This window comes from Spea bombifrons, chromosome 5 (genome assembly GCF_027358695.1).
Source record: "Spea bombifrons isolate aSpeBom1 chromosome 5, aSpeBom1.2.pri, whole genome shotgun sequence".
In the NCBI taxonomy this organism is placed as follows: Eukaryota; Metazoa; Chordata; class Amphibia; order Anura; family Pelobatidae; genus Spea; species Spea bombifrons.
This window is the reverse complement of record NC_071091.1, coordinates 31371379-31396004: the sequence shown is the minus strand read 5'-3', so window position 1 is coordinate 31396004 and position 24626 is coordinate 31371379. Positions and strand designations below refer to the sequence as shown.

Here is a 24626-nt window from a genome sequence, read left to right as displayed (position 1 = left end):
TTTCCCACTGGCGTCAGCGTGAACTCCCCCAACGTCAGCAGGAACGCCGCCGACATCAGCGGGACCGCCCACTGACGTCAGTGTGCAGTCCTGGTCGCGTCCCGCAAGGGAAGGCTCCGGGTAGCCAGAGCCGAGAAGTTCCCAGGTATGCTTATATATGGGGCATAGAAATAAATTGATAAGTATTGCGGCAAAGACAACCCATGGTGGCATTTACTTAAGAAGAAGGTAGCCGCATTTTCTCTGACAAAAAAGAAAACCTTACGTATTAGCTTAGCCAGATAGAGTTAAAGCAATCAGACAAATGGTGGTCATGCTACACCATATATTGAGATTTTTGTTTATTTTCAGTATGTACTAACAAGTATGTTTTGCAGAAATGTTGAAATGAAAGTAGAGCGCAATTTTGGCCTCAGGCTTCCGGACCCTATTGTAGTACATCATGTTGAGTTGGAAGTGTCAGTCTCCAAAACTACAAGCTACGTACTGCAGCTCTAACTGCTGATTGGTTAATGATTGTCATATAATTTGGGGAAGTAAACTCATATGTGATGAGAGTTTTAACCAAGGCACTACTTAAGTTTTGCAGCTGCTAGCAGAAAAGTAAGTACTGTTAAGCTATCTATAGTTTTTAGCACACATGATTACCTAATTAATATTTTCAGATATTTTACGGAATTAATTGTTGAAGTGTATGTTTTCATTATGTTTAATGATTACCTCAATGTATATTTTACAATGATCTTAATTCACTGTTCAGTTTATAGAGATCATATTTCCTTCAAGCCATAAACGTATTTGTGTATGAGCTAGCTTCACTTATTTATACTCTGAATCTTGTTCAAAATGTATTAAATCTGGATTTGTTTGCTTATACTGATTTTCAGTTCTGTACATACAATAGCATAAATATGTGTTGTGCTATAGCAGTCGAAATACTTGTTGTAATTTTGTTGAAATTCTGTTGTAAATTTGGAAATTTACCACATCCTACATCCATGTCATTCAGTTTAAGTTGTACTCAGTAAGTATACATATATATATATATATATATCTATATCAATTATTTATTTTTTTCAATTACCAAAGATAAATTAATTCTGTGAAAGTATTAGAAATATATTATCATAGAAAACATAAAAACTTTACAAATTCTATCTATCTATCTATCTATCTATCTATCTACCGTATTGGCTTGGATATAGGCTGCCCCCGTATATAGGCCGCACCCTAAAAGTTTGGTGCTTTTTTAAAGAAAAAGTTTTTTTCTTTAAAAAAGCACCAAAAAAAATAAAAAAACATTCTGCCACTCTGTCTCCCCCCCCGAGATATGCTGCCACTGTCCTCCCCTCCGAGATATACAGCCGCTGCCACTGCCCCCCCGAGATATGCTGCCACTGCCCCCCCCCGAGATATGCTGCCACTGCCCCCCGAGATATGCTGCCACTGTCCTCCTCCCCCCGATATGCTGCCACTGTCCTCCTCCTCCTCCCCCCACCCCGAGATATGCCACTCTGCCCCCCACCCCGACTTACCGGAGCAGACTCCCGGGTGTCTTGCGGGGCCGGCGGGGGGCATCTACGCAATACGCGTATACAACCGGAAGTTGCCCTCTGACCCGGAAGAAGACAGAGAGGACAGAAGAACTGAAGAAGAGGAGCGAAGAGCAGGAAAAGGAGCTGTATTGGTGGATTGGTGTATGTGTGTGTGGATTGGTATGTGTGTGTGGATTGGTATGTGTGTGTGGATTGGTGTATGTGTGTGGATTGGTGTGTATGTGTGGATTGGTATGTGTGGATTAGTATATGTGTGGATTGGTGTGTGTGTGGATTGGTATGTGTGTGTGGATTGGTGTATGTGTGGATTAGTGTGTGTGTGGATTGGTATGTGTGTGGATTGGTATGTGTGGATTAGTATATGCGTGGATTGGTATGTGTGTGGATTGGTATGTGTGTGTGGATTGGTGTATGTGTGTGGATTGGTGTATGTGTGTGGATTAGTATATGCGTATGTGGTATGTGTGTGTGGATTGGTATGTGTGTGGATTAGTATATGTGTGTGGATTAGTATATGTGTGTGGATTGGTGTATGTGTTTGTGGATTGGTGTATGTGTGTGGATTGGTATGCGTGTGGATTGGTATGCGTGTGGATTGGTATGTGTGTGGATTGGTAAGTGTGTGAGAGTGATGGGTGTTATGCTGTACCATTTCCAATGTATTTTTCATTATATAATTATGCTCTAAAGTACATCATAACTCCCATCACTCTATACTGTTCCATACAGTGGCAGAGCTAAGGAGACTAAGTCATGCTGAGACAAATTACATGTGTGTGGATTGGTGTATGTGTGGATTGGTGTATGTGTGGATTGGTGTATGTGTGGATTGGTATGTGTGGATTAGTATATGTGTGGATTGGTGTGTGTGTGTGGATTGGTATGTGTGTGTGGATTGGTGTGTATGTGTGGATTAGTGTGTGTGTGGATTGGTATGTGTGTGGATTGGTATGTGTGTGGATTGGTATGTGTGTGTGGATTGGTGTATGTGTGTGTGGATTGGTATATGTATGTGTGGATTGGTATGTGTGTGTGGATTGGTGTATGTGTGTGGATTAGTATATGCGTGGATTGGTATGTGTGTGTGGATTGGTGTATGTGTGTGGATTGGTGTATGTGTGTGGATTGGTGTATGTGTGTGGATTAGTATATGCGTGGATTGGTATGTGTGTGTGTGGATTGGTATGTGTGTGGATTAGTATATGTGTGTGGATTAGTGTATGTGTTTGTGGATTGGTGTATGTGTGTGGATTGGAGTATGTGTGTGGATTGGTATGCGTGTGGATTGGTATGTGTGTGGATTGGTGTATGTGTGTGGATTGGTGTATGTGTGTGGATTAGTATATGCGTGGATTGGTATGTGTGTGTGTGGATTGGTATGTGTGTGGATTAGTATATGTGTGTGGATTAGTGTATGTGTTTGTGGATTGGTGTATGTGTGTGGATTGGAGTATGTGTGTGGATTGGTATGCGTGTGGATTGGTATGTGTGTGGATTGGTAAGTGTGTGAGAGTGATGGGTGTTATGCTGTACCATTTCCAATGTATTTTTCATTATATAATTATGCTCTAAAGTACATCATAACTCCCATCACTCTATACTGTTCCATACAGTGGCAGAGCTGGGAGACAGAGGCCTTGCACCCCCACCGCAGGACTCCTGAAAGGTAAGTGAACTTCAAAGAGGGAGAGGGTAGAAAGTTAGGAGGGGTAGATAGGGAGAAGGGAGTGAGAAGGGGTAGATAGGGCAGAAGGGAGCGAGAAGGGGTAGATAGGGCAATCATACTCCTATCATGCCAAGTCTGCGAGTGCCTCCTGGAATCTGGGTATGCCTGGGCATGATAGGAATGTGATTGCTGTTAACAATTATATATATATATTTATATATATATATATATATATATATATCTATATCTATATCTATATCTATTGTTATTTAATTGTTTTGTCCTATTTTGGTGTGTTACTTACTTTAAATAAAAGTGTTATATTTTTTTATGGTGTGTGTGGGGGGTCATATTCAGTTTCGGCCAGGTAGTTTTAAAGTGTGTGTGGGGGGGTGCCACATACAGGATCCGCCCCGGGTGCCAAATACTCTAGGTACGCCCCTGATTCTGGCAGTTTTATTCTCCCAAAGGTTGATATTAATTTTTGAAATTGTGATAACATTGAAATATTTGGAATTGAGATATATATACACACACACACACAGTTGTGTAAAAAAGAAAGAACACCCTCTTTGAATTCTATGGTTTTACATATCATCACATGATAGCAATCATCTGTTCTTAGCAGGTCTAAAAATTAGGTAAATACTAGACTTAGGCGCCGGCCAACTCTTCGTGTTCGTCGTCGTGGGGGAAAAAAATCTTAATATTCCACGAATATTTCCGCGTCCCTGCGTTCGGGCGAATATTCGTGTACATTCTGCGTGTTTGTTTTTTTGCTGTTTTTTGTAGAAGGGGTTAATACGGGGTAAATGCGGTACGCACTACGCAGCAACTTTGGCGACAGGATTTTAAATGTCCGTATGAGCAACTTTATTGGTCGCCGGCAGGGGCCTCCTCTGACATCAACCAATGAAGTCTGCCATTTTTTTCCTGGTTTAAAGACTCAAAGCTTAGTCAGTCCTTGGTCTTGTTTTAGATTGAGGATAATCATATGTAATATTCAGGTGTTCACATACTTTCGGTCATATAGTGTATGTTACTATAATGCCAGGGGTCTCTTACGGTGAAAGGTGAAATCTGGTGGCAGGAGACAGCTCACACACACATGCAATAGGAACCAAACCTCACTGGACATGTGAACAGTAAGTAGGAAGGTGAGCAAGTGCACAAGGGCAATATATCCAAAGACGAGGTACAGATAAGGGTAATGCAGAATCATAGGAGGATAAGGAATACAGCAATACAGCAACAGGCAGCTCAACAATCTGGAAGCACTGAGGAGGAGGAGGAGTGGGTTGTTAACTGACCTTTAGTTAAAGGAAGGGAAAGATGTTTAATGGTTACCGTGGTGATGCTGGACAACTGTGAGAGGTTGCGCCCCCTGGACAACCATGTACATACACTAGGAGAACTCAGATGAGTAGTGTGATTTAAACAGTTTTATATACATCCCCAGGAGATGGTGCATGTGTTGTGGACTTTTAATCTTGGTAAGAGCGCTTTAGGTGGTTGTGTCTGCCTGTCAGGGCTTGGGTAAGCAGGTCAGGTAGGAGTCCAGTTGCAGGGGATATCAGAGGCTCAGTTTGTACCCCAATATACATCATTAACAGAACGAAAGTACAGACAGGCAAAATGAAACACAGCAGGCTGAACCTTAATATGAGATGGTCTGTATTGAAGAAACTGGCAAAACAGGTAAGTACAGGCTGTAAGTCTCTTGACAGGGTTCTGTGGCTAGAATATTAACGCAGCAGGAACACGGATAGGGGACAGACACCCGGACACACGGCTGGAAGGTCCTCAGACAGGGAACTGGACACACGGCTGAAAGGTCCTCAGACAGGGAACTGGACAAACTGTCAGGGCACTAGACACATGGCAGTGAGCCCTCAGGCAGGGCACACGGCAGGGAGCCCTCAGACAGAGCAGATATAGTCAGGCAGGCCAGGTCAGAACCAGAAGGACAGTATCAAAGCCAAATTGGAATCCAGGAGGAGAGTCAGAACAAGCCAGGTCAAAGTCAGAAGAAAAGCCAGGTCACAACGGGATAATCGAAAACAGAATACTGCCAGCAGCAGAACAGGGCCAGATAAACTGCAATGCAAAGGCCCTGAATCGAGGAGTAAGCAGGTATTTAAGGGGAGGGTTACACCCAGGTGAGCAGATGCAGCTGGTCAGGTCGTTAGCATACAGGGTACTGTGTTCTGACAGGTGCCCTCTAGAGGCTACAGCAGATATGACACCTATACACAAATACAGAGTCTGGGCTAACAGGGTGGAATCCTCACACTGCCGTTGTAGGATTGGTGAGGTTGCGCCCGCCATCTTGTGTGTGGCAGGGTTTGGGTCCGCCATCTTTTCTCAGGCAGGACTGAAGGTGCTGCGGATTGTCAGTAAGGGGGTTTTACTATTACTATTACTGATATCAGCTTGCCTGCCCCTTTTGCTATGCCTTGAATAATATTGACATATACCCAATAATACCTCTGCCTATTCACTAACTCATGTGGTTAGTCCAGTTAATTCAAGTGACCAAGTGACTTTTATACCTTTGCATGCACTGACATGACAACTAGCATATTCTCTGAATTGTGTATTGTTCATGAGTGCCAGTGACTTTGTGAGATGCAGGTGAGGACATGCAAATTAAATGAAACTCATCTGATAGTAGAAAAGATGAGTGCAAACTAACATTCACCCCCTCTCTTTCCCTTCACACCAAACATGGTGGGGTGGGGGTAATAAGTTAACCAGGGAGTATAGTGCCCAAACAAAATCAAAATAATCCACTTCAAACCTAATTGTTGTGCGGAAGCTCCCATTCAAGTCAGTGGGGCCCATAAAAGTCTATGGATGATTCACATTTTTTCCATTTTCATTGGGCTTCTTCTTTATTTAATATTTTTGTATGGCACTTTTCCATGGACCAGAATTGAGGATTGGTTACTTGACAGATCATTTCCGAATGGACTCTCAAAATCTAAATTAGTTTTTAATATTCATATTTGAACACTACCCCTCCAAACCACAGAACAGAGATTGAGATTTGGGGGAGGTGCAGGATGACGGCTGTGCCTCTTTATAGGGGTTTTAGCATTTGAACCCCCCTCTCCACTGGGGCAAAGGGACATAGGTCTCCCAAAAAGGGTTTTAATTTTAACCATTACCGCACCAGGAAAAGGATGGGGTGAGGCGTAGGCACAGCTCAAGGTCAATACCTCCCATAGAACAGTTTCTGTTGCGCTTACCGGTCCCGTCGCTGTCCCGCGGTCGGTCGATCGCGGGTGGGCGGCGCACTCGCGTCTGCAAACGCCCGCCCTCTCCGAGTGACGTGTGTACTGCACGCACACGGAGGGGCGTGTGTGTAGACGCAGCACGCTCACGAACCGCCGTGAGTCGCCCACAAGACACTGTTGCGGGAGCTGCCGCGGCATGCCGGCAGCACTCGCAGAGTAATAAGCGAGGTGCTGCGGCACGCTTGCAGCGCTCGCGGGTTTAGCACTCGTTTTTGTTTTGTTTGTTTTTCCGACGCCATTACGCAGTGACGTCACTACATCCCCCATTGGTCCCCTGTCCGTTTTTCCTGCCCTTGTTCCTATTTAAACTCACTCCTGGCTTCTATCATTGCCCGTTCAATGAGCTACTGTGGTGTTTATACTTGCTACATTGCCTTATCGTGTACCTGACCTCGGACTGTTTCCTGGATTGTGCTCCCGTGCTGCCTGCCTCGACCTTGGATTGATATTTGGATTTTGCTCCCGTGCTGCCTGCCCCGACCTAGGATTGTCTTTGGATTTTGCTCCTGTGCTGCCTGACCTGACCTCGTTATCTCCTGACCTCGATTCTCTGTCTCTGGCCCTATTTGGTTCTTCCGCCTTGGACTTACACGCTCCGCAACTTGCACGTCTCTGCATAGTGGGTCCACTTCTGGTGTTGTCTAGGTCCCGACCTAACAGTTTCATATTTTACCCCTGCCCCCTTTCAACGTACATTTCTTGTTTCCAGTTTTATCAATAGACCTCTATGTGCATAGAGGTGTACTCTTTGGATCTTCCTGAGGCTTCAGGTATGATAATTAATTACTGAAGCTCCAGGTAGCAAAGTAGATTTTACCCCACTCCTTGCCCAGTTATGTGCACTTTTCTTCCATTTCCCGTTTGGAGTTGGATTAGGCTTCCAGGCCAGCATACTCATGAAATTCTTAGGTGTTTGCCGATTTAAAAATAAAAACTGGGTGTGAGGTGGTAACATGCCTTTCTCAGGATTTGTATGATTATTCATGGTGATTAGCTGAATCCTCACCTTAAGTGGTCTCCTTGGCAGCCTTTATCAGGGTGGGTTGAGGCACAGTAAAAGAACCTAGGTAAGTAAATGAATTACTTATTTTGGGTTTTGCCACCTTTTCCCAAGACTTCAGCTTCATTGACTCAAATGGGTATTAAAGAGCATCTCTCACTCACCAAAGCTTTTATTGGACAATGAACATATGTAGTGGTGTTTATCAATTTAAAAGTGGATATAGTTGGAAATACAAAAATGTTAAAAACATACTTGTTTTGAACGTAAGGGTTATTTAACAGCATGAAGATGTTCCAAAAGGCATTAGAACCAATTTATGTAATTCAACTTAGGAGCCGCAAAAAATAGACTCGCTGTATTTTTGTCTTTTAACTATAAATGTTATTTGTCAAATGCAATGCTGACTTTATTGGCCAATTGCATCCTTTTACATTGCTTATTCATCAAATGTCAATGCTTTTTTTCAGGTCACTTTTACAAAATCGCACAAATGATGGACAACCACACAGAGTGTCTTCTGCCTGCACATGTTGCATACAACATGCTAATTACAATCTACTCTGCAGCGTTTGTTGGAGGATCCGCTGGCATTGTAACAATGACCTTCGTGCTTTGTAGGGCAAACACACGTTCAGTGACTACAACAGCGGTTATTAACCTGTTGGTGGTGCACAGTGTATTCCTTCTCACTGTACCATTTCGGATTGCTTATTATATTCAAAAGAAATGGATCTTTGGATTTTACTTCTGTAAGGTGGTCAGTGCAATGATACATATTCATATGTATCTTTGCTGTGTGTTTTATGTGACAATACTGGGAATCCGATGCATCAGCTTCTTCAAACATAAGGACAAAATTGAGTTCTACAGGACACTGCATTCAGTGGTGGCCAGTTCTGCTGTATGGATAGTTGTACTGGTTGTAATTTTGCCCTTGTTCTTTTGGCGGTATGGTGTAAATGGCAGCTATAATACAGAGGAATGTTTTCGTTTTGAAATGGAATTTGCCAATCATTATGTGGTCATCATGAACTACATTGCAACTGCAGTTATTATTACACTAGGTCTCAGTCTTCTGACTGTACAGATTGTTATAATCGTAAAAGTTGTGAGAAAACTACACGGCTCTGTTTTTTCTCATCAAGAATTCTGGGCTCAGTTAAAAAGTCTAGTCTTCATTTCAGTCATGATTATTTGTTTCTTTCCTTATCATTTGTTCAGGATCTACTACATACATCATGCACAACATTTCTTTATGTGCAATGAAATATTCCTGAGTATTACTGCCCTCTGCTGTTTGGATCTCATATCCTTTTCACTGAAAACCTACTTCCAGAAGGTACGCCAAAGCATGGCATGGGTCTGTGTAAATGTAAATAAAAGGACATAATTTATGAGCCTCAAATGATGTTGTTTTGTCATTGTTACACATTATTACGTTACTGCAGTCGATGAAATACCCTTGTTCATTTTTTTTTTGGTTTAGCATGTGATTATATAAATGTAAACAAGTTTAAATACAAAAAATAAAATTACTTAATATATAAGGTATGGTAAGGTATCTTGCTAGAGTTTTCTTTACTACATTTATGTATGCATGAACAGGACAACATATCAAATCAGGGAACTCTCTGGGGTTGACCTAGAGTCTCCGTAGGTGAAGCCCTCCTTCCCTGGGTCAGTTTCTTATTTCGTCATACAAGGGAGGAGTGTTTGGTCATGGCCACCCACTGCCTATGTTCCACTTACTCTGCTTCTACTTCTCTTAGCTCCCCACCAGGTGCCTTCTTACTTAACGTTATCTGGGGTTGACCCTGCCCCAATACAAGACTAGCTCAACCCTTTTCAGAAAAAGGATAGGTCTTGTTACTCTACCCTGGTAAATTCCTAGGTATGTAAGGTTTGCACATCAACCATCTGTGAAGTTTGCTTTGGGCTTTTTGTTACTGTTTATTGTGCCTTGTACCCTCCTGACTATAGGCTGCCTCCCCTTACCTGGTGTGATGGGATGTTTGTTGGTGCGTGGGATATAAACACAGTCCCATGTCCAAGGGGTTAAATAAGTAACAATTCAGCTGAGTTTTATAAATTGGTGTTAACTAAACCAAATCTTTACTTGATTAGATATATACATGTTTTCACGAAAACTATTTTTTTTTTAGTATTTAAGTAGGATGCGGGAACAAAATAATAATAATGATGCATTATGTCCACCTGCCTAATATTGTGTAGGTGCCCCTTTTGCCACCAAACAGCCCTGACCCATCTAGGCATAGACTAGACCTCTGAAGGTGTGCTTTGGTATCTGGTAACCAGATGTTAGCAGCAAATCCTTTAAGTCCTGTAACTTGCAAGGTGGGGCCTCTATGGATGTATCCTGGTCCCATGAGTTCTCCAGGTGGCGACGCACCCGGCCATTCATGTGGATGAAAACATGATTAATCAGGCCAGGTGATGACCTTCTTCCATTGTCAGTATGGACATACCATCTTAGCTGCTAGAACTTCCTTGTCATTGATACAACCACCACACTACCTCTCATCCTTTCTCTGTGCCTTATGTTTGTCACCCCATTCCCTCAAGATTGTAAACTTGCGAGCAGGGCTCTCTCGACCTAATGTATCTGTTTGTCAATTCTCGTCTTGTCATACCCCTTGAATATATGTATTGTTGAGTAGATTGTTCCACATAAATAAACATTCATTAACCCCTTCGCGACCTTTGCCGGTTCAGGACCGTCATGACATGAAGGTCGCTAAATGACCTTTGACGGTCCTGAACCGTCATAAAATTAAATAAGCTTAGAAAGTGATCAACGATCACTTTCTTCGCTTAAACGGCGTTACTGTAATGCCTCGATGTCGAGGCATTCAGTAACGCCGAGATCGGCATCGGGGGCCATGTCTGGCCCCTCCCCGGGGCGTCAACAGCCGCCATACATTGTATGGCGGCGGACGCCCGTTTTAAAAGACGATCGCCTCCTAAACTTAAATGGTGTCGCTGGAATGCCTCGATCAGGAGGCATCCAGCGACACCAAACACTTACCTTTGGATGGGCTGTGACCGCTCCGGAGAGCGGTCACAGCCGCAGCTGCCGGTGATCTTCGCCATCAAGAAAGATGGCGGCGGCCCGGGAAAATAAACAATAAAGATGAGAGAGTTAGCTAGACGGTCTCCAGACCCTCTAGAGAACTCTGGCTCCACTTGCAGGTTGAATACAGGTACTGCATTCAACCATGCAAGTCAATGGAGCCCAGCTTTCTAATCACTATGTGATTAGTAAAATATTCAAAAAAAAAAATAAAAAATGGAAAAAAAAAAAAAAAGTGCTAACATTTAAAAATAATTATGCAGTGATGTCACTAGATGAACCATCCAGTACATTGCAAAATGTGTAAAAAAAAAAATATAAAAAAGTATTAAAAAATAAAATAAAATAAAAAAATAAAGTTTATTATTTTGAGCAAGTGCTAAAATTTCTCAAAAATCTCAACAAAGAGTTAAAATAAAAGCACTTCAAATGCCCAAGGGGTGTCTAATATATACAAAAAATGGCTGATGGGGTAAACTGGAGTGGCCAAGCTCAAAGATAGGGCATAGGTACAGACTGACCAAAATGGAGAAAAAAAGCGCACTTCCCAAATGTGGCATTTTAAATCTCAAACAACCCGACAAACCCATGCATGTCGGGTATCACTGCACTCAGGAGATGTTCCTGAGCACATATTGGGGGGTTGTTTGACAGTGGCATATACCAGAACCTGTATATCTATAACTAAAGTACAATTTGTGTGAAAAAAAAATTAAAAAAAAATACTATTACAAAGTTTGACAAAGTGTAGTTCTATAATTGGTGCATGGAAAGGGTTAAAATAACAGCATTTGGAATACCCTGGGGTGTCTAGTTTTCAAAAATATATGGTTTGAATGGGTTAAATTGAGTTAACCCGCTTCAAAGATGTTCCAAAGAGGAGATGGAGGCAGAATGACCAAATGACCACCTGGATTACGCATGCCCCAAAAGTAGCCTTTTACCAGCCAAACAATCTGACAAACCCATGCATGTGGGGTATCGCTGTACTCAGGAGATCTTCCTGAACACATATTGGGTTTTTTTTTGACAGTGACATATACCAGAACCTGTATATCTATAACTAAAGTACAATTTGTGTGAAAAAAAAATAATAAAAAAATACTATTACAAAGTTTGACAAAGTGTAGTTCTATAATTGGTGCATGGAAAGGGTTAAAATAACAGCATTTGGAATACCCTGGGGTGTCTAGTTTTCAAAAATATATGGTTTGAATGGGTTAAATTGAGTTAACCCGCTTCAAAGATATTCCAAAGAGGAGATGGAGGCAGAATGACCAAATGACCACCTGGATTACGCATGCCCCAAAAGTAGCCTTTTACCAGCCAAACAATCTGACAAACCCATGCATGTGGGGTATCGCTGTACTCAGGAGATGTTCCTGAACACATATTGGGGGGTTGTTTTACAGTGACATATATCAGGACCTGTATATCTATAACTAAAGTACAGTGTGAAAAAAAAAATAAAAAAAATTACTATTACAAAGTTTGACAAAGTGTAGTTCTATAATTGGTGCATGGAAAGGGTTAAAATAACAGCATTTGGAATACCCTGGGGTGTCTAGTTTTCAAAAATATATGGTTTGAGGGGGTTAAATTGAGTTAACTGGCTTCAAAGATGTTCCAAAGAGGAGATGGAGGCAGACTGACCAGATTTGTTAAAAAAGATTTGGAAATCATAAAACGCTGCTTGTACTTATTGCCCTATAACTTACAAAAAACAGCAAAAAACCATAAAAACATTGGGTATTTCTAAACTCAGGACAAGTAGTAGAATCTATTTAGCTAGTTTTTTTACTTGCTTTTTTAGGTGAGTAAAAGATTTTTCAAATAAAAGTCATAAAATGTGTTTTTTTTCAATTTTTCACCATGTTTTTTTTATTTTTTTTTATAGTAAATAAGATGATACGATCAAAATAATGGTATCCGAAGAAAGCCCATCTTGTCCTGAAAAAAACAATATATAACTTATGTGGGTACACTAAATGGGTGAGGAGAAAATTACAGCTGAACACAAGCACCACAATAGTGTCAAAACAGCTGCGGTCCCACAGGGTACAAAACGAAAAATGAGCCCGGTCCTTAAGGGGTTAACATACCCAAGTCTTGTTGGAATGTCAATTTGTGAGTGTTCTGGCCTACTTTACCCACAAGAGGCCAGTATTTTAAAATAAAGACATTTAAATAAAGAAGACACTTGGGACATACAGCCTAAGAACTGCAGTGCAAAAAATCTGTGGTCCGGTTCTTGTGCCATTGATGGTCTACTTGACTACCCAACTGAAATACATATCTGATGTAAGTTGAGGCCACAACACTCCTGCCCACTCCCACTTTAGTGAATAAATAATAAATACATATAGTATAGAATGTTAAATCTAAAGCATAAGAAGAAATGCCTTTACTAGTCTTTAAAGGAAAGACCTGACAATTTCTATTGATGTGTTGTCTCTGCAACATGTTTTATTGTGTGAAACATTTTGCAGAACTGATGTGTGTGGGTGTATAGTGTTGGCTGCCTGCCAAGATGCAGGTCAAAGGTAGTAGGTAGGTAATATGTGAGTGATATTAGGGATATACATGACCGAATATAAGATCATTGATCCAAGGAGAAATCTTACTGCCAACATATATTACACATATTATACCGTGTCAAGATTTACACAACAAAATTTGCTGCCCCCTCAAAATAACTCAACACACAGCCATTAATGTCTAAACCTTGGCAACAAAAGTGAGTACAACCCTAAGTGGAAATGTCCAAATTGGGCCCAATTTCTTGCGGAGCATTGACTAATGTTTATGAAAAACAACAGTCCTAGTCTTCATTGTGAAAGGCAAAGGAGGGTTTTTTGTTTATATTTACAAAAGTAAAGCAAATTATTGTCCGAAACATTTGAAAACAGGAATAACATTCTCTATCTCTAGTAACAGAGGGACTTTACTAGATCTTTTGTGAAAGAATACACAACTTGCAGACATTCAAAGGGTTATACGAGACGTGTACTGAATGTTCCATTATAAAAAGGGAATAGAACAGGGCATCAAAGTCATGTGTGTTGGCCTAGTACAGGTCAATTAACCAGGTGGGGGGTATAAAGCCCTTACAAAGCTAAACACAATGGAATAAAAATACTGTCTTTATAGTAAGCCTCTGGGCACACTCTCTCACCCCCATTTCTATTCCAGCATGACTACACCACCGAACAACTTTAGGATGAACTGGGATGGAGATTGCAAGCCAGGCCTTCTTGTCCAACATCAGTGCCTGACCTCATAAATGCTGTACTGGATGAATGGGAAAGAAAATCCCACAGAAACACTCCAAAATCTTGTGGAAAGCCTTTCCAGGCTATATAGAGTGACATAGTGAGAGGTGCAGTTCTAAATGGTATCTGGCCTGTATAGTGGGAAAGTACAGCCCCAAGGAGAATATAGTATACTATTTGCTATGCTTTCTTCTGTATATTTTGGGTTCCTGGGGTAGAGTATCTGGGTTCCGTGGCCAGTTCTCCACCCACTAACAGGATGTCTGTGTACTGAAAAGTCTAGTCCATATTTTCTAATTTTTCGGGTACCTGGTAAATTGATTGGGGCCACCAGTGGCCTATTAGGGGCTATAAAGAGCAAGCTAAGCCTAGATGAGTCATTTGTGAGCATAGCAGGGGGGATGACGCTGCCAGACTGCCTTTAAGACACTTGCATTTATTGAAAACAATTCAGAGGAGCCCCTCAATCCTGTCTTTCTTCACTGCTCACTCTGCTAATCTCTGGCATCATACAAAGGGCATTACCTCTTCTAGTTTAAAAGGACCTCATTCCAATCACACCTATCACATAAAACATCTCACACCTACCAATCCTATTACACAAAATACCTCACAGCTAGAACTCGAAACACTTCAAACCCATCACACATAACTCCCATCACACGAGTCACAAAAAAACACTTCACTCAATAACAGTCACTACTGTGTATTAGGATCTCTAAGCTTTGCTGTTTCACATGGACGAGCATGAAATGGAAGATGCGAGTGGCTGTAGGTGGTCAGACTGCTGTCATGTAACACATGGCGGAGAGGCTTTGGAAAAATGAAAGGACTCTTTCTAGACAGATGTAGGAATTCAATAAAAGTTTAAACAAAGTTTTTAAGAGACATGGAGCGCAAAATGGCAGATAACTTTATTTTACTTCTCTCTACATGATGCAGCACTTATCTGGGGATATCTTAAGAGGTCCCCTGGGGAACCTTTAAAACATAAGCATACCAAGACGAATGAAAATTATCAGTGGTTGAACATTCCCCCACAAGTTGAATTGTCAAGCATGTCACACTTGGCACTGAAAAGGTCCCCGGTGTCAAGGGACCTCATCGAGTGCAACTTCAATCTAAACTGAATCAAGCCTAATTTAATTTTGGCTGGTATCTAAAGTGAATCCAATTCTTGTGTATATACTGAAGGATTATCATCATCTCCACACAACCTTATTTTAGGGTAAGAACCATTACCGTACTTACTGCAGGTATGAAACACCCATGTCTGTATACCTACAAACTTTGCCTGACACTGATTATTGTCACTTATTAAATACATGTAAACAAGAGAATTCAGCCTAAAGTACACTTATGATGTAATGTTAAACACAGGTTACAGGACTAATCATATATACTCTAGTTTTTAACAAACATACCAGGGAGGGTTTGCTAATTAATCAGATATGGGTGGGTTGAGGCGAGATGAAAAATCTCATGTCACCACATCAAGCTGTCATTATGGACAGACCCTGGTGAGTTTTCTCCTGAAAGAAGGGCTGGGGTTGTCATTCAAAGTGCACAGTTATTAAGATGAGATGATATGTTTCAACTCACCATAACTGATTGTTGAGCGCGCTCTAAGATTAAAGATGTCTTTATATTGTAATACAAACCAAAACTATGGTTCATAGTAGTTATATATATATATATATATATATATATATATATATATATACATACATATACAGTATATATCATTGAAAAGTAAAGTGCAGTAATTCAAAAGTACATGGAAGATACCGCATGAGAGTATCCAATGGAAGGTTTTAAGAATAATATTCTGATCCCAGCTAACGACCCTCATCATGCTATGTAAATGTCTTTTGCTTGAAAAGATTTGCAGCTCATGCCCGTTTATCTTTCTGGTCCTTTTTGGTTTTAATGCTCTTTTTTGTATTTGCAGGGGTAGGGTTGGCTTGTTTTGAGCTTGGTTTTGGGGGACCACTGCGCCCGGTGCGACTTATACTTTTCGTCTTCTGTTGAGCTGTTCTAACTTGATGTTCTTGCAATGTCTGTTCCCACCTCTAAAAAATATAATGTTACAAACATCACACATTTTAAATACAAGTTTATAACTAAAATTGTAGACCTAGCTTCATTTTCTAAATGATGTATTAACCAATAGAATGGGAGGCAGGGAACCCAGTAGCATGTTCTAAGCATGATTATTCATATATACTCATCATAATTATGCCAAAACAAAGGAATATGGGAAGGTAAGCATGTTTAGCCTATGTCTAATGATGGTCAGGGGACCTAGTCTAGCTGTACAATGGACTTTGGGAACTGGGCCACATATTTGTTCTCTCCACATGCCACAAAACATAGGGCGGTAGGGTAAACAGCATTCTGCCCAATTACCGTATTGGCTCGGATATAGGCCGCCCCCGTATATAGGCCGCACCCTAAAAGTTTGGTGCTTTTTTAAAGAAAAAGTTTTTTTTCTTTAAAAAAGCACCAAAAAAACATGCTGCCACTGTCCTCCCCCCCGAGATATGCTGCCACTGTCCCCCCCCCCCGAGATATGCTACCACTGTCCTCCCTCCCCGAGATACGCTGCCGCTGTCCTCCCTCCCCGCGATACGCTGCCGCTGTCCTCCCTCCCCGCGATACGCTGCCGCTGTCCTCCCTCCCCGCGATCCGCTGCCCTCCCTCCCCGCGATCCGCTGCCCTCCCTCCCCGCGATCCGCTGCCCTCCCTCCCCGCGATCCGCTGCCCTCCCTCCCCGAGATCCGCTGCCCTCCCTCCCCGAGATCCGCTGCCCTCCCTCCCCGCGATACGCTGCCGCTGTCCTCCCTCCCCGCGATACGCTGCCGCTGTCCTCCCTCCCCGCGATACGCTGCCGCTGTCCTCCTCTGCCCCCCCTCCTCGACTTACCGGAGCAGACTCCCGGGTGTCTTCAGGGCCGGCGAGGGACATCTACGCAATACGCGTATGCAACTTCCGGTACCGTTACCGGAAGTTGCATTTGCGTATTGCGTAAATGTCTCCCGCCGGCCCCGCAAGACACCCGGGAGTCTGCTCCGGTAAGTCGGGGGTGGGCAGAGGTAAAACGCTTAGATAACCTCCCGTGCCGGCACCCCCCCCCCGTGGGAAGTGCTGGCAGGGGAGGCTGTCTGAGCGTATCGGGGAGAAGGATGCAGGTCCCCTGCACCGCTGCGGGGGATCTGTATCTTAACCCCGCTGCCTGCCCGGCGCCCGGGACTGCATGTCCCGGGCGTCGGGCGCTAGACCCCGAATATAGGCCGCACCCCCACTTTAAAAACTTAAAGTGGGGGAAAAAAGTGCGGCCTATATTCGAGCCAATACGGTAAATATTAGAAAAATGGTAACAGAATTTTCTGGAACTGTTAGTAAAAATACATTTGGTTTGGAGGCAAAATAAAAAAAAACAGTAACTATAGCATTGTTCCAGCTTATCAGCAATTTGAGGAGAGGGTAATGAATACCCATATTTCTGACCTTTTTGATCTTTATACAAAATAAATCAGGTCACGCTGAGACAAGGTAAACCGTTGTCAGATTTCTAGTCTTAATTCATTTGGAGTTTGTCTCACAAAAGTTACTTAATTGCAAACTCACAAGAATGTAATTGACTAAAGAGAATTCATAGTGGTAGACTTGATCTTCCATCACATAATCAAATGAGTTATTATGTAAATTTAAAAGAATGTTATCTCACATTCAAGCATATGAAGACTGTGTCAACATGGTTATGTCTGCAAAATACACTATTTTGCCTTGTTTAACTGGTTTTATGTAAAAAAGAAAATGGTAAATAACTGTCTTATTGAGTATGAGAAGTCTTTTGTAGTGGACCAACATTCCAAGTAATAAATATATAGAAACATATAAGCAATCAGGTCCTATGGTCAGAAGCATAAAACCATTGATATCATATGTATATATATATATATGTTATAAGGACTGCTTATGCTTTAAAGGGCTATTATAGGTATTCAATTACTTTGTTTTACTATCTATTTAATATAGGAGAAAATGGCAATGACAGGTTATGCTTTTAGTACCTTGAACCTTTTGTTTAACTGGTCTTTCCACTTTTCAACCAAACAGCCATCAAGAAGCATCATCCTGGGGGAGAGAGGTAATATTGGTTTAATAATGTATGCATTATAAACTATATTTAAACATGAGTTCATTTCTGCATTTAAATAATGACTATAATGATAAATCCAACCCAGACATTAAGTTATGCAAAATGTAGGAATGAGAAGAAGGCAGAAACATTTGCATTTAACAGGTTTTTACAGGAATAGTATCCCTTAACATTTGCGGAGGACACTGCTTCCATTAGGAACTTTGTTACTATAAGACTTTATGCCAACTGGTTGCAAGTTTTTGAAATTTAAATATATTTGGCTACAAAAAGTGAATTACAATGAATTTAAGATATCAGTCGTCAGCTCAGCATTAGAATCTGAGGTATATGGACAGGCCAAACACCTCAATAATTTGGATCAAGGTTTATCCTAAAATGGCCAATGAGAACCTTTCCTATTCCTAAAAATATCAAAAAATGAATTCTTACCGTGAGCGCCATTGGTAACACATAATAAGAACATCTTGATTGGGCAACAGATGGGGACATTGACAAGATGAGTTGGTAATGAGAGGCACCTGAGACCTTGGGATAATAGTTGAAGACTTGAGGGTCTCTTTCACTTCGACCAGCGTAGTTATCTCGTTGCAATTGCTTCTTGTGACACTTTTGACTTTTGCATGGATTACTGGGAATTGCAAGTCAAGTGACATTACAAATTGCACATATATTTCATTTGTTTGGATCATGCAAAATTCAAATGAATTAAATACATTTTTAAAGCTCTCCTCTCTGTTTAAAATCAATGAGGTATGTTTCCATTTTCATGGCTTGACTCAACACATCAACTTCTGCTTATGCTAGAATTATTGTTTCCTAGCTTAAGTCTTGCATTATTAGTTAGTTAGTTAATTACAGGCCATTTTTGGTACTTTATATTACAATCTATAAAAATGATAGGCACCTCCTTTGCCACTACCAGAACAGAAGGCTGAGTCTAGACTGTTGTTATTCTATTTCATACCTCATTTACCAAACCCAGTACGTATATCCAATGGAAAAAATGTTGACTCGTGGGAAAACTCTATAGACTCCTTAAAGAGAGCTGAATGCCTTTATAGTAAAGATGAATATACATGAAAGCTCTAAACATTAGAATAAACAAGGTATATGGTTAATCCAACGAGAAATCCCATCAGGCCAAGGACTCCCTTTCCTCACCTGAAGCAAAATTAAACCTTAAGCTTGTTTTATTTTGTCTTTTGGATCAAAAGAAGAAACTGGATGTATTGAAATTGATGGTCTCATGTCATCCTCAATGTAACTATGGAAATGAATAATGAACATTTTCTTTTTGATTCATATCTGTCTAAGCAGAGAGTTTCATGTTAAGATACTTCATTGTGTTTCTCAAAGGGAAACGACTTACCATAGCTATAGTTTTTGGTGAGGTACATTGTTAACGAAGGTTTAATGGTTTTGCACTTGCATCGTTCTGGTAAGAAATAATGAAAAACACATGGCTAAGGTGTCAAACTCAAAATAAGCATAAATAAAACAACTAACTACTAATGAGTCTGATTTTCAGCCAATTAAATGAACTGACTAATGCAAAGCTAAAGACAGTCTGACAATGAATGTACCGGCATGTGCTATCTTATAAAGACATCACACTGAAACCTGCAAGTTCCTTCTAAGTCCACATACTTAAAATAGGATTTTATTTCCTAAAATTCAGTCTGGTTCCAGATAACACTACTTCCGTGGAGGTGCAAGAGGTGACCCATTCCATGGTACAAGAAAGGTCAGTGGTAGATTACTCATTGGGCATGCTAGGCATGTGCCTAAAGGCCGTATGCATGGATAATTTACTAGCACAAAACCAGGATACTGCAGCTGGTAGCTCTGAAGAGTCACATGGTATAACTCCACAGTACAAATGTGGTAGAGTGTGTGAGGGTTTAAGGATATTAAGGCAGTACTGAACAAAGCATCTTGCTCGTCCATCTAAATATGAGAAACATCTCAAAGGGACAGTTTGAAAGTTATTGACGTATAATATGATCCCATAAAAATGGTATATCAAACAATGTGTTAAGATATGGGTAAGCATTGTAAACTGTCTGGGCCGTGTGACACCAAATAGATGTCCGCCTGAAAGCAGAGAAAAACATATTCCTCAATGTTTTTTTTTGTACTCCCTGTACTAGTGAACATAACAGCTGGGTTTGTTTTCTGAAGATTTGGTTTAAGTATGGGTGTAAGCTTTTACCTGCATCATGGGCTGTTCTATAGGCTGGTCACTGTGTCAGCAACCAGATATAGCTTACAGTGGAGTTAGTGTCAATTTCAGAGACATAAAAGCCTAATGTTATAATTCTCTAAATTCTAATGCTTTCAAAAGGCTAATCCAATTTCCAAGTGAGAATATGCTGTGTGGAGGGGGCAAGACAAGCACTAGAAGTGCCAAGGGCTGGAGACATGGTCACCTGCTTACCATTCGCCTTTTGGCAGGGGGGTGCAGGCACGGTGCCAGAGCTGGCCTGGCCTACCAAGACAGTTCCTGGTTGGGATATGGCAGTGTATGTGCATGTATGGGCAGGTGTGTGTAAGGGAGTGTATGTGTGTGTGTGTGTGTATGGGCAGGTGTGTGTAAGGGCAGTGTATGTACATGTATGTGTGTGAGAAGGCTTGTATGAGGGCAATGTAAGTGTGTATATATGGGCAGGCATGTGTAAGGGCAGTGTATGTCTATATGTGTATGTATGGGTATGCAGCTGTAGCCTTACAACCAGATGGACACAGACATAGTGGATGGTGGAGTGGTCCATGGGGGTGCAATTATTCTGCCCTGGGTGACCATAACTCTGGTTACACCACTGATGAGATGTACTCATAACCTTATTGTGACTTTGCGGCCTGGCATGCAAATGAACTATCCCACAAATGCAAATAAACTACCTTATTAAAGGAAAAACTTTTGCAAGCCAAACCACCACAAAAGGCACTTGGACAACTGTATTTAAAACTTTCTTCTTTCACTTGATCCAAACATATGTGTGCAAATGTGTAAGTACATGTATCCCCATGCATTACATTGGTGTGCAAACAGTTTCACAAGTAAAAATACATTTTCAACTTTACCTATGTTTAAACTTTTGCAGTGATTCATTCGTGGTCTGTCTGGGACTATGACATCTTGTGTAAACTCCATCCACTTTATATCTAAAAGTAACAAGAAACCATTTGCCAATGAAAATAGCTGAGCCATGCCAAGCACACCAGGAGTAACTTGAGTCTTTAAATACACCTCTTGAACTGGACATGATGATTCCTCTACAGCTGCAATATAAATACTTTTAGTAATCTTAAGTAAATCGTTCTTATGAACCTTTATTTATGCTGGCTGCGTTATGCATAGTGTTATATTAAGTTTTATTTCAAATAAAATAAAAAATGCTTACTAATCTTTTCAACGTTGAGGAGTGCGGCAAATGCATCCTTTGGGTGCCCTTTTGGATTTGTAAAGTTAACTATATCTACCCATTGTGTTTGGTGCAAAGAGTAAGTAATATGTCAGGATACATGGGGACTATTGTCACTGAACATGACAAAGATGAATAGCCTGATGTGATGTGAATTTCTGCTGGTAAGTCCTGACAACCAGGCTAATGTTGTGACTAGTACATCAGTACATTTCTTTCTTTCCCCCTCTCTCTCTTGCTCTCCCTCTCTTCATATATATATATATATATATATATATATATATATATATATATATATATATATATATATATAAATGAAATAAAGAAGTTATTAATGTATAAGAAGTTATACATTTTTAACTCACTGGATCGACTTTAACTCTTGAAGAGTCCGTCAACAAGCCAGAGTCCAGCTAGTTTTACCACTTTGCAACTGATGCTGTACCAGGTAAAGGACGTACCTGATATTTAATTAGTTAAAATCGCTCCCATGTCACTGAGATTAATGTCATTGCTGAGAGGACAGTCTACAGCCCATTCCCTGCATTTCTGCGCACGTTATCAAATGCATGGTTAACATCAGATGACAAAAGCAAAGCTTGGAATCACCCCCTTTGTCTCAGTTGTTTGCCTTTCTCCTGTTCTCTCTGATTGTGAGCTGGACAGAGAAAGTTAATGAATATTTTTGTTGGTATTGTTTTCCCATTTATACTAGCAGTGTATAATTTATGTACCTGTAAGAAAGAGGGACATTACGGTTTAATATGACATTGCAAAAACACAAAAATGTTTCTGGTCATGCCATAGTCCTTCAGGGGTTCCACACTTAGCATTTTGACCCTTACAGGCATCCATACAGACTTTTATGGACAGCTTGGCTCAGTGTGTGCTTGTATAGCCAAACCATGCCTGGTGTTGGGCCGCACCCTGGCTCACATCAGCCAGCTCATCACCCCTATGCATTATGGAGGGCCAATCAAGTTTTCCTTGCAGGTGAATGTATAGTGAATCGGTAAATTAAAATGGCAATCCACCCTTTTTGGTAAATAAGCATGACATTTTGTTCATCGCATATTTACAAAAAGATGTAATACATACATATAAAATAATAGTCATAAAATAAAAATCTGAGGCAGAGGGGATAAAGACCTCAATAAGGGGACTTGCGTTGGCGAAAGAGATGTTCAGTAACACCATTCTAGAAGTAGCAACACAGCAATACTGGTCTTTCCAGAGTTATTAAAACAAATCCATAACAAGACATTTTTTTTCTAATTCACTTTCTCAAATGTCCAAATTAAACAGAATGGATTTTGTTTCAAATTACTTTCTTTTTTAGCTTGTTAATTTGTTTGCACAGGTGCGAGATGATCATACACCAGGAACGTTAGGAAAAAAAATTGCAATTGAAGAAAAAAGAAACTGAAATTCTGTAACTCAGCCCAACTGTCATTAAAGTTTATGAGTACGAATTGCTATTCTATGAAAATACATCCTATATTAATTCCTAACTCTACACAAAAAAGCAGTGCTTACAATACCTGTACCTTGTTTTTGACCACAATACCTCCTTGGGGTTTTAGAATTTATACAGAATACAGTTATTTCTGCTTATTATACTGGATTCTGTAATGAAGAAATAATTTAGCAGCATCACATCTAAATTCAATAATATTACCCTCATTACTGTTTATTTGACATCATAGGTTAAAATAACTATATTTTCTCACCTTCAGGAACATCTGTGACTATGGCTTCAGGAGAGATGCAAACTCCACGGTCATAGACTGGCAGGTCATCACATGCCAGGTTCTCCGGCCAGCTGTGGTTGTACCTCTTCATAATGGGCTCACAGCTATCTTTGGCTCTTTGGCACACCGACTTGCAAGGCTTGATGGGGTCGTGTAGGAACTCCAAGGTGCAGATAGGTGCATACATGGAACACAGGTAGAAGCTCAGCACTGGACTGCAGCTGGTGTCCACCAGCTCCTGGTACTGCTCAATGGCTAGGATAGCATTCTCCTGAGTGCTATGGTGCAGGTGGTTTGGCATCCTGGTTATATTCCAGGGCATATCTTTACACATGGGAATTCTGACAGTCTCACAGGGGGCTGAGTAGACTCCCATCTCAGCCCATACACAGAGGACAGCAAAAACCACAAACATCATAGCAATGCAGTAAGGTCTTCTGGTCTCCTTCAAACTAGCACACTGTCTTAATATCCCTTAACAGGAAGACTGATCAGGTTGACTCTGGCAGAATATTAAAAAAAAATCAAAAGCAACTTGCTGAGAATGAAAACAGCAAAGTTTAAGCCCTTCCCTTGCACATTCATAGAATTCAGGCAGAGAAACTTCCCCCTTCCAGCTTCCCAAGATAAGCATTGAAAAATACTACTACTTCTTTTATACTGGATTCTCAAGTGACGTGCACTGCATCCATTTCTTATATGACTGCATAATTCATGTATGCCCCATGCCTCACCCCCTCTTTTGTCAGACAGGGTTACAACAACCCCAGTGGGAAATCACCACAATCCATTTAATTTCCAAGTTAAATTACAGCCTCCCTTTTTACATCAACGGAATATGGAAAAAAAAAGAAGAAGGAAATGTCTCTCCCACCTGTTCAAGTTTTGGAGATCTCAGGTTCAGTAAAAAAAAAAAAAAAAAAAATGAAGGAAAAAAATCCAGAATCCCGATTTAGCCAAGTTCATGTTGCCATGTATAGGGATCTGAAAGCTTTGACTTAACCTCTACACGTTTTAAAGTACATAAAGTGCTTCATTCTCTGTATAACCACAAGAGGGAATATATGTTCCTCTGATCTAGCTTTACTTAATTGTGCTGCACTACTGTGTGAGACTGTCAGTGTATAATGTAATACTATATACATCTGTACTGTGGGTGGGGGTTTTCATATGGACTTGCAGTGCTTTGAAGTGTTACAGTAAAGAGGAAATAAAATGAAAACAATCAAAAATATTTTTAATACTATGTATCTATTTTGAGTTTTTTTTATTTAGATGTCCTGAGGTCATCTGCCTTCTCCTCACTCCACCCTTACAAAGGCTGCATGTACCAATCAACAACATACAGCAATAGCATGACTAACCCTAGACAGCACTTAGTTGACAAATATTGCC

General features: G+C 40.8%; 2 protein-coding genes across 2 annotated transcripts; one reads left to right on the top strand and one right to left on the bottom strand.

The window, feature by feature from the left end:
* The first annotated feature begins 558 nt into the window (after positions 1-558).
* On the top strand, positions 559-8929 carry LOC128497373 (probable G-protein coupled receptor 141). The gene is made up of 2 exons (XM_053467415.1): positions 559-603; positions 7992-8929. The coding sequence occupies exon 2, from the start codon at positions 8015-8017 to the stop codon at positions 8912-8914; it is 900 nt and encodes a 299-aa protein (XP_053323390.1). The 5' UTR covers positions 559-603; positions 7992-8014; the 3' UTR covers positions 8915-8929.
* A 6767-nt stretch (positions 8930-15696) lies between these two features.
* Positions 15697-24049, bottom strand: SFRP4 (secreted frizzled related protein 4). Its single transcript, XM_053467338.1, has 6 exons — positions 23211-24049; positions 21140-21220; positions 19425-19490; positions 18485-18683; positions 17964-18027; positions 15697-15959 (listed from the first exon to the last, which is right to left on the bottom strand). The coding sequence occupies exons 1-6, from the start codon at positions 23647-23649 to the stop codon at positions 15780-15782; spliced, it is 1029 nt and encodes a 342-aa protein (XP_053323313.1). The 5' UTR covers positions 23650-24049; the 3' UTR covers positions 15697-15779.
* Positions 24050-24626: the final 577 nt, after the last annotated feature.